The 9,408-nt window shown below is 46.3% G+C and overlaps 1 protein-coding gene across 1 annotated transcript; it reads right to left on the bottom strand.

The window, feature by feature from the left end:
* Positions 1 to 463: 463 nt before the first annotated feature.
* LOC128740305 (uncharacterized) lies at positions 464 to 7,054 on the bottom strand. The gene has a single exon (XM_053835844.1). The coding sequence runs from the start codon at positions 7,052 to 7,054 to the stop codon at positions 464 to 466; it is 6,591 nt and encodes a 2,196-aa protein (XP_053691819.1).
* Positions 7,055 to 9,408: the final 2,354 nt, after the last annotated feature.

Here is a 9,408-nt window from a genome sequence, read left to right as displayed (position 1 = left end):
TTTTATGTGGTACAATTTTCGCTTACATTTCGTATTTTCTTCCGTTTTTTATCCGAAACGATTTCTTCTTCGTTAACTATTTATTCAATTAACTTGCATGGAATTAGCTGTACTTTTAGCTTTAAGAACCGTACTGTTTGCCGTACTATTAGCTTTTATCTCTATAATTAGTTTAAGTATAAGTAAGGGTGCAAGTATTCACTTAGTTTAGGATAAATTGCATGGTTTTCATAGTTACCTAAGCGATCAATAGTAATTGACTAACGCAAACACTTTAGTTCAAATCAAAATAGTTTATAATTCAATTTTATTTAAGTAAGTTTAGTTTATTTTTAGATTTAAGGCTTTAGGTTTAAGACAAACGCGACTGGCTATTGACTCTACTTTTAGCACAATGGAATTATGCTCCATGTGACAGTTCGAGCTACGAGGTAATGCTGCCTGACATTTTTCCGTGTGACGTTTATGTACCGTCAGAATGACTGTTACGGGCGGTACCGAACTCACACTGAGCGAAACCGCCCAGCCGTTTCGTAACATCCCCCTGCCCGTGTAGTTCCGGACCGTCTACAGGCAACTGAATATCGAGGAGTGCTAATTTTACCGCAGGTCTGTTGAGCATTCCGTTTTTAGTCTGTACAACTGCTCGCCGAACCTGTCCATCCGCCGCCTTAATCACGTCTACGATCCTGCCTCTTAACCAGCCATTCCGCTTACTATCCTCAACCACCAGTACAAGGTCACCGGTTTTCAATGGCTTAACCGGCTCAAACCATTTGGTACGCTTCGTTATAGTTGGGAGGTACTCCCGTATCCACCGAGTCCAGAAGTGGTCCACTAAGTACTGTGCGAGACGCCAACTGTCCCGCAAGCTATTTTCCTCCGCCTTAATAGGTATCCCCGGTTGAGTGATGCCTTTCGTACCGAAGAGCAAAAAGTGATTAGGTGTGAGAGACTCCTGTTCTGCTGACTCCAACGGGATGTACGTCAGAGGCCTGGAGTTAATGATCGACTCAGCTTCAATCACGACTGTCTCGAATACCTCATCGCAAGGATGTCGGGGATGATCCGCAATGGCAGATATAGCGGATTTAACGGAGCGCACCATGCGCTCCCAACAGCCACCCATATGGGGTGTGGATGGCGGATTGAACAGCCAGCTTGTCTCACCGTTCGTGAAAGTTACGGCGCAGTCCTCATGGATGTTCTGTACTTGGTTTGCCAATAGGTTGCTCGCGCCCACGAAGTTTGTCCCGTTGTCGCTGTGAAAGGTTTCCGGGGAACCACGTCGAGCCACGAAACGCCTGATAGCCATCACGCACGACTGCGTAGACAGACTATGCACTACCTCCAGGTGCACAGCCCGAATCGCGAGACAGGTGAATAATGCAACCCACCTTTTCACTAAACTGCGCCCCTGTTTGATCTGTATTGGTCCCAGATAGTCCACGCCAGTGTGGGTGAATGGCCTGACCATCCCTGTTACGCGGACTTTTGGTAGAGCTGACATCATAGGCGGTGCTGGTACAGCTTTTCTAACACGGCAAGTCACACATTGCTTCGCCACCTGACGAATCAGAATACGTAATCCTGGCACAAGGAATCGTTGACGCATTTCGTTGCAAACTGTTTCGCCATTACTGTGGAGAAACCTGCGATGGTAGTCCTCTGTTAGAAGACGTATTGCCGGGTGCTTCCTTGGTAGCACAATTGGGAACTGCATGTCATACGGCACAGAAGGCGCGGTGGAGATTCTACTATTCATTCGGACGACGCCTCGCTCGTCTAGGAATACCGAAAGGCGGTATAGTGGACTGTTCTTCGGGATTTGAGACGGACTTGCGGGATTCGCTAAATTACGCCGTAGGATTGCGTACTCATCCGGGTACGTCCCAGCTTGCACTTGTCTCCATATTAGGTTTTCTGCATTGTACAGCTCGCCCTGTGTTAGATGATCTGGTTTAACAGGTTTTTCTCCCTTGAATCTCCGCACGGCTCGTAGAACGTAGGCTGTAGCTCTCAACAGACGGTTCCATTTCGAAAACCTAGACATTTCCAATAGCTCATAAGGCACCGTACCGTGGAAGAGAAACACGGCACGTAGTTCGGTTTCCGTTTCCGCCTGACTCTGGAGCGGTTCCGACGGCCACTGATCCTGCGCTTGGTATAGGAATTCCGGAGCATTGTACCACGGATGGTTCGGATCGAAGCTTGGTCCATCTTTCCATTTTGTGGCGACATCAGCGACGTTCTTCTTCGATGGCACGTAATGCCACTCATCAACACTGCTTAAGGTGAGGATTTCTCCTACCCGGAAGGCAACGAATTGATGGTAGCGCCGACTATCAGATCGCAACCAGCAGAGGACCGTTGTCGAATCAGTCCACAAGAAGCGCTTGGTAATTTGAATATCTAGAGCGTTTAGAACGGAATCCATCAACCTTGTTCCGATCATTGCCGCTTGAAGTTCAAGACGCGGGATGGAAAGTGGTTTCAGCGGGGCGACCTTCGTTTTCGCGGCTACTAGGACACATCTGGGTTTACCGTTGTCCATGAAGCGAAGATACAGAACCGATGCACAAGCCATCTCACTAGCATCTACGAACAGGTGGGCTTCCGCATCTTTGAGTGTAGTAATGCCTACCCCTTTGAAGAAGCAACGAGGTACCTTCACTTCGTCCAAACGCTGCAGGCACTGACACCACAGTCTCCAATCGTCCCACAATTCTTCCGCAATGAGCTCGTCCCATTCTGTTCCGGTTCTCCAAATCTGTTGCATGAGTATTTTCCCATGGACAACGAGGTGCGCTATCAGCCCCAGTGGGTCGAACAAGGACATTACCGTTTGTAGAACTTGCCGTTTACTAGGTGTAGCTCCGCTGTGAATCAGCGTCTTTATCTCCTCCTTCATACTGTTTATGTCGAACGTGAAAACATCCTCCGTTGGCTTCCAGATCAATCCAAGGACTCGCTCTGATTCTGGGGATTTTTCCAAGTTCATGGATATTTGTCGACGCGCTACCGGTTCTCCAATGCTCGCCAGGACTCCGACTGAATTGGAACAGAAGTTGCGAATCTCGAATCCTGCTTGAAGATGTATGTGCTTTACTTCGTTGACTAGCTGGATGGCCTCCTCTTCGGTGTCTACGCTATCTAGAAGATCATCCACATAGTGGTTTTGCGTTATAGCTTTCGCCGCCCTCGAAAAGGCTCCAGCAAACTCCGATGCGTTCTTGTTTTTTATAAATTGTGCCAGACTTGGCGAGCACGATGCCCCGAAGGTTGCTACGTCCATAACATACTCCTGGGGTTCTATCTCTGGACTTTGTCGAAATATGAATCTCTGGGCCTGTTTATCATCATCCCGTATCCGGATCTGGTGGAACATTTCCTTAATATCACCTACCACCGCAATGTTCCGCTGTCTGAAGCGCAACAATACCTCCATCAGAGATACAAGGAGGTCCGGACCTTTTAGCAGCATGTCGTTAAACGATGTTCCTCCTACTCGTGCTTTAGCGTCCCATATTAACCGCAACTTATTCGGTTTCTTTGGGTTCTGGACCACTCCCAAGGGTAAGTACCAGACTTTACTGGGATCCGTAGAGCTCTGCTCTTCCGGCGTAATGCGATGAGCATATCCCTTCGCTTCGTATTCCATTATCTTCTCCCTCACTTTTGCTAACACTGGATCCTTACTTAGCCGTTTCTCTAACGCTTGTAACCGCCGCAGTGCCATCGGGTAACTGTTCGGAAAGCATAGCTTATCGTATCTCCATAGTAGCCCTATCTCGTAATGGTTGTCAACACGACGAGTTGTAGCTTCCATTATTCGCCGCGCTCGTCGGTCTTCTTCTGACTCTGGCTTCACGGTAACGCTGGACCCTTCGACTGTGAAGAATTGCTTCATTAACTGATGCAGTTCGCGGTTTGATACTTCACCCACGAGATGTAGATTCAACTGCTGCATCCCGTCTCCGTTGTTGGAGCTTCTACCGAATACGCACCAGCCCAAGCGTGTTTTTGTAGCTACCGGCTCGTTATCACGTCCCTCTCGCGTTCGCAAGGCAGTTAGTAGCCGGATATGTTCTATTCCGATGATAATACCCGGAATTGCATCCGTGTAACTTCGAACTGGAAGACCCTTTAGATGATGATAAGTACGAGCCAAATCCTCATAGCACATCGTCTGCGCTGGTAACTGGAGCTGCTGCACTGTTCTCACATTATGGAGCTTAAACTGCTTGCCGTCACCACAGATCACCACGCTAACACGTTCGGATTCCTTCTCCTCCCTTGAAATATTTCCTGTCCAGCTTAAGCAGAAGCCATCAGGTGGTCCCTTAATACCAAGAGCCAACGCAATACTGCGTTCTAAAAGCGTGGAACTAGACCCCTCATCCAGAAACGCGTAAGTACTGACTTGTTTACCGTTTCCATATATAGTTACTGGTAAATATCGAAATAAGGAATACGACGTCGAACGATGAAGATTTTGATGTACAACGGTACTTGCATTCCCGGAGCCGTTCGAAGTATCGGCCGAACTGTTTGGCGAGTGTAGAAGTATGTGATGATGTATCCTGCACCCGTTCACTCCGCATTCCTTTCTTGTGCGACATGGCCATTTCCGATGTGGTACGAGGCAGCTCCTGCACAAGTTTTTCTGCTTAACTACTTTCCATCTACCATCGATATCCAGTGCTTTAAATTGCTTACAGCTTGCGATCTCGTGATGTTCGTTTGCGCAGTAGATACAGGCCTTCTTTGCTCGTTCTGTTTGAGCCAGGTGTTGCTCTGCTGCTACGGTTTTCCTCTCCCGATGTTCATCGGAATGTACATACAGTTTCGGTTTTTCCTTGCCCGATCTTCCGGGCTTCGAACTTAGGGCGAGAGCGTCCATTGGAAGGGTAACATCCGAGGCCATTACCATGAGTTCCGACATAAAAGCGCTGAAGGCGGTCAGATTGACACTAGCGCATTTGTTTTTGTAGTACGACCACTGCATTTTAATTTGGGGTGGCAGTTTTTCCACCAACTCATGAAGCAGCGTGGGATTGCAGAGATGATCCGTAAGATTGGCGATAGACATGTGATCCACAACATTTTGTACCGCGAGACCGAAATTAATTTGCGACTGTAGGTTGTCAGTTTTCGGCGCAGGTGCCGCTCGCAACTTTTGGAGGAGAGAGTGTATCAGAATTTCCGGCCGGCCGTACAGCCGTTTCAGTGTATCAATTACGAACGGCACCGAGTCTGGCATTAGTAACCGGGTTCTAACAGCTTCTAACGCGTTACCCTTTAAACAGCGCTGTAGCCGCGCCAAGTTTTCCGAGTCAGTATATCCACAAGCCACTGTTGAATTGTAAAACGAACTGTAAAATAGTGGCCAATCCTGAGGGTCGCCCGAAAAGTTTGGCAGTTCTCGTGGCATCACTTGTCTCGCGGCTATCTGTTCGCTGGATGGTCCACTTCGCACAGATGCAGCGGACTGTTGCTGCTGCGGCTGTGATTGTGACTGTGTATAGAACGAACTTTGACCTGGCCATGCTTGGGTAGCCTGTAACCCAACTTGGTGTGGGGCGGTGATGTATGCAGATGGTACCAACTGGTTGGCAAACCTTGAAACACCACCACAATTGGCGAATATTCCATCTCCATGCGATGAAACTATGGGTACCGACTGTATCCCGCTGCTGGTCCCACCGACTCTCGCACTGGTTATATTATTATTAACCCACGTTGATTGACAACCGGAGTTAAACACTGGTCGAGATGCTTGCATTGTTACAAAGGGAACAGAATTCTGCAAACTTTGTGGATTCTCGTCTACTAAATCACCAGAATTAATAGCGCCATACTGTGGAACAGCTATGCTATTGTACGCACTAGAACTATTTACTATTTGCACTGGACCATTCGTTACGCACTGTTGACTTAGCGTTGAGGAGACCGTTGAGAAAGTAGTATTGTAATTTGACATAGGTGGATACATATGGTTTATAGTACTGACTACTGGTGCACTTGTCCCTACTATGCTATCATGTAACATTGGGCCTCTACTAGACTGACACACGACTGCGATATCGACACATCCCGATGCCTGACTTATATTTATTGGAATATTATTTACAATCGGTTCTGGTAGGTGACAGCGACTGCGCGCGGGGTGTGATTCGACAATCGAAGGAGGGGCGCTACGGTTGATCCTGCCGGCATCCATCGGAACGCAGGAATTGATCCGGATAGAGGAATTACATCTAGTCAACGATGAACTTACCGGTGGTCTTCGGGGAATGTCAAGAGTAATTTCAGTGTGTGAAACGAAATCTCCACTCGATCTCACCGGAATTGCAGATTGCGGAACAGTCGCTGCAACGGGATGTTCCTTGTTTCTGGAACCCTCAACCGAGTTCGGGGTGGAAGCTGACATGGGAGCCGGTGGCTCGACAACGGCAACATGCGGCACGATTCGGTTTAATACACTAGAAGCTGGAGCTGTAGACTGTTGAGCTATTTCTGAAGCTGCGGACGTTTGCGGAATGCAACTGGATGACACTACTTTTACTCGATGTGCTGTGCTGACTTCCTGCTCGCTTAACCACGTCTTAACTTTTTCACGTTCAGCTCGACTACTCAGTCTTGATCTCGTTTCTGCGCCTTCCGAATCATCAGCCTCTATCAGCAGAAGTTCATATTTTTTCTTCATAAACTTCTCCTCCGTTTCGGCTAGCTTCTTCCTAGCGGCTGCTTGAGCAGCTTCTTCCTCCAAGATTCTCCTCTTTTCCATCTCCTTTTGTTCTTCTATCATCTTTAGGCTGAGATCTAACCTAGATGAGCGCTTGCTTGAAGCTGAGCGACCGAACGACACCCGAGACTGGGATGTTTCTGCATCACGACATTGATCACATTTCCAACTACGATTCTCCTCGGCGATGGAATCTGTCACTTGTGCGCACCCGTAGTGCATCCAGGTTTCGCACGTATCGCATCCGACTAGGTTATCCGCCGTGTCCGGACGATCGCACTTCGCGCAATGTTTCGCTACATCCATCTCGTCGATAGGAAATCCTTGAAGATTGTTCGGATGGGGAAGTGAATAGATCCAGATAGCAGCTTTTACGCAGCTTCAAGGCTGAAATGTATTGTTGAGATAATTTACAATGGATTTTATGTGGTACAATTTTCGCTTACATTTCGTATTTTCTTCCGTTTTTTATCCGAAACGATTTCTTCTTCGTTAACTATTTATTCAATTAACTTGCATGGAATTAGCTGTACTTTTAGCTTTAAGAACCGTACTGTTTGCCGTACTATTAGCTTTTATCTCTATAATTAGTTTAAGTATAAGTAAGGGTATAAGTATTCACTTAGTTTAGGATAAATTGCATGGTTTTCATAGTTACCTAAGCGATCAATAGTAATTGACTAACGCAAACACTTTAGTTCAAATCAAAATAGTTTATAATTCAATTTTATTTAAGTAAGTTTAGTTTATTTTTAGATTTAAGGCTTTAGGTTTAAGACAAACGCGACTGGCTATTGACTCTACTTTTAGCACAATGGAATTATGCTCCATGTGACAGTTCGAGCCACGAGGTAATGCTGCCTGACATTTTTCCGTGTGACGTTTATGTACCGTCAGAATGACTGTTACGGGCGGTACCGAACTCACACTGAGCGAAACCGCCCAGCCGTTTCGTAACAACTTTCGTGGACGAACTATTATTAATCAATGACACGAGGTGGGTTAAACTGGCTGATTCTTCCCGGGGCAGGCAACAACGTTCCTGCCTTGGTGAAGATCTACGTTCTTTTTCCGGATCACCGGGCACAGCTTGGTGGCACTTTATTGGAACTATCCTTGCCACGATCCACGATGACAATTTACTGTCGCGAAAACTATTCAATCGCGAAAAAATGGCCTATTCTTGGCTACAAACTTCTTATGGAGTGAGGAAACAACGATCCTATCACTCTGTTCGGGTCGTGGGCGAACTAAATTTTTAGAGCAGCCTTTTATTTTGCAGCTTAAAACTAAAATAAATTTTATTTAATATTTTCAAATAGTTAAAGGTACATTTTCTTACATGAATAGTTTTTCACGATCTATCTTCTATCGGACACGCCGCGTCACGCTCCGCTGATCATCAACCTTCGTTACAAATATTAATTTCACATAGATAATCAACTAAATCGTTATTTTAGAATCGTACTTACGTCTTGCCGAAAGGGCCAAGTGATTCCACTAAATTTAAAATCAATTCAATTTAAATGGCAATCTTAGAACCGATCTGCAGGTTACCGGTTGGTTGATTTTGCTGCACAGAATTTGTCTATTTACTAACGATTTGGTATTTATTTCACTCTACTCACTTTTCTTCCGTTATACTTGTGAATCCGCTCCCTAGCACTACCCCAGCGGAGACAGTATTAGCCTAATGCTATTTTTATTTTAATTTCAATTTCAACTTTTACTTTCAATTTTTCATTATACTAATTTTGTTTTGTTTACCTCACTAGAACCACGGTGTTAGTTTTTGTTGTCTAGGTCACAGTCATTTCCCTATATGATTGTATTTGTATTGACGTTGATTCACCAATGACTTAGTGGCAGGTGCCCCGGTGCCACAACAGCTCCCCCCAGTAACTCTTGCACAGGTTACTGTAGACTAGAGTTCACGCTTCGTATTTCTGGCACCGCAAACTTTGTCACCGGCCGTTGAAATAGACTACTTGCGTATGTTCCAAAACCTGTCTTTAATTGATCTTCCTTTGCTGTGACGTTTCAGTCCTAGTCGCTCAAGCTCGATCTCCTCCTGCTCCAACTTCTGGCGTTCGCGTTCAATATGCAGTAATTCAGCTTTTTTCTTTTCAATGCGAGTGCGAGTGCTTTCGAGTGCTAGTTTTACTCGCTCGCGGCATAGCAGTTGCTCCTCTCTATGCTGGCGAGATCGTATTTCCCGGTGACGCCGTTGCTCTTCACGCAACTGGCGTTCCTGCTCTCGAAGCCTTTGCCTCTCACGCTTTTCGTTGTCGCCACTTCCACTATCGTCCCTCCGCAACTGTTCTCTCTGACATCGATTACCTACCATCACCGCCGTAATCTCAAAATTTTCCCGGGTTCGCTTATCTTCACTCGACTCCGGAAGTGAATCTGCAGTAAGGTCTGTAAAAGCATGATGACCTATGTATGACGGCAAACACTTATTCCAGATTTGCGGACCATAAATGGTCCAGCCAAGCTTTGTTCTCACAGCTATCGGTTCTCCTGGTTTACCCACTCGTGATTCTAACGGGGCAAACAGATGAAGATGCTTAAGTCCAATAAGGATTTTTGGAGGTTCCATTGCATAGTCCAACACCGGTAGGTTTTGAAGGTGTTTGTACTGCATGGCCACGTCAGTG

This window comes from Sabethes cyaneus, chromosome 3 (genome assembly GCF_943734655.1).
Source record: "Sabethes cyaneus chromosome 3, idSabCyanKW18_F2, whole genome shotgun sequence".
NCBI classification, from domain to species: Eukaryota; Metazoa; Arthropoda; class Insecta; order Diptera; family Culicidae; genus Sabethes; species Sabethes cyaneus.
The sequence above is the reverse complement of the archived record's forward strand: the minus strand, read 5'-3'. Positions and strand labels throughout refer to the sequence as shown.